The sequence below is a fragment of the Atta cephalotes genome (genome assembly GCF_000143395.1).
Source record: "Atta cephalotes unplaced genomic scaffold scaffold00009, whole genome shotgun sequence".
In the NCBI taxonomy this organism is placed as follows: Eukaryota; Metazoa; Arthropoda; class Insecta; order Hymenoptera; family Formicidae; genus Atta; species Atta cephalotes.
Window position 1 is genome coordinate 6,408,447 of NW_012130073.1, and position 1,389 is coordinate 6,409,835.

At 23.6% G+C, this 1,389-nt stretch overlaps 1 protein-coding gene across 1 annotated transcript in view; it reads left to right on the plus strand.

Annotated features, from left to right (window-relative positions):
- The first annotated feature begins 497 nt into the window (after positions 1-497).
- The window catches only part of LOC105627663, a 9,683-nt gene continuing 8,791 nt past the window's right edge, over positions 498-1,389 (plus strand). Inside the window, exon 1 of the mRNA XM_012208940.1 lies at positions 498-573. Coding sequence (XP_012064330.1) covers positions 498-573 — 76 coding nt within the window. The remainder of the gene's footprint in view (positions 574-1,389) is intronic.

Below are 1,389 nucleotides of genomic sequence, written 5' to 3' on the forward strand. Positions count from 1 at the left end.
TTGTTGATACTGTTGATGACATTGTTGAATGGTGAGAATGATTATGAATGTGTGTATATAACGAAGGAAACAGATAGCGCGCGGGAAGAACGGAAAATAGTTCCTACGCAAATTCCTACGTGATACAAAAAGATGGCAGTGTGATCAAGGCTGTTCATAGAAACGTTATATATATTCGCGCTAACAGAAACTACTTTAAATATTACTCAGTCCTATCCTTGATGCAGTAATATCAGATATGAATACTTTTGAGATAATATGAATACATTATTATTTGTAATATTATTATATTAATTCTTTTATACACTGATATGATTAATAAATGTAATTCAACTGCTGTATGCAATAATACAGCTTCGCATTGATTCTGATTGAAGGTAAACTTTTTTATTTGTTATTATCTTGCCAGTCATTCGACTTTATTGGCCTTGCAAAGATATATAAAAGTCAGTGTTTTCAATCGATCGAAGTATTCACTGAAATACTAAATAAAGAACATGTTATTCTACGCGCTTAGTACAATTTACAGTGTTGCCGCATTTGGATTTTTCGTAACTGGAGAATATACGCTTCGTAAGTATATTTCAAGAAATTTTTATTATAATCTTTATAATATTATTGCGTACAGATATCTGTACTTCATTTCAATCGAATATTTTATTTGAATAAAAAGTTCATTGAATAAAATCTACGCAGAATTGGCATAAAAAAATAAATAGATATACGATATATTAAATAAATATATTATTAAGATAGTTATTAAGATATTGGTAAAAAATTTTTTATGCATGAATATGTATAAATATGTATAAACATACATAAACATGTATAACCATATGGGAAATATAGATGTTCATATATTTCTTTTTATTTTGTAAAATTACTTTTTAGTGTAATACAATACAAATAATAATAGTAATGTGAAAAACATTAAAAATAATTAAAAAGATAATTTTCGCAGTGTTCGTTTCAGAAAAAAAATAAGTTTAGAAAAATGTATAAAAAATTGTTCATACATAATTATGCATAATTTTATATATAAATTATTTTATATAAATATATATAAAATATATAAATTTTATATATAATTAAAAAATATAATATACATAAATATAATATATAATTATACATAAGTAATTTTTTTATATTTCTTCAAACTTGATTTGTTTCTAAAATAAACAGTACGAAAATTACTCTTTTAATTTTTTTTTTATGTTTTTACATTACTATTCTTATTTCTATTACAGTAAAAAGTAATTTTAAAAAAGAAAGAGGGATGTATGAACATGTATGGTCATATTTCATAGATCATTATATATACTTATGTTTATACACACACACACACACACACACACACACACACACACACACACACACATATATATATAT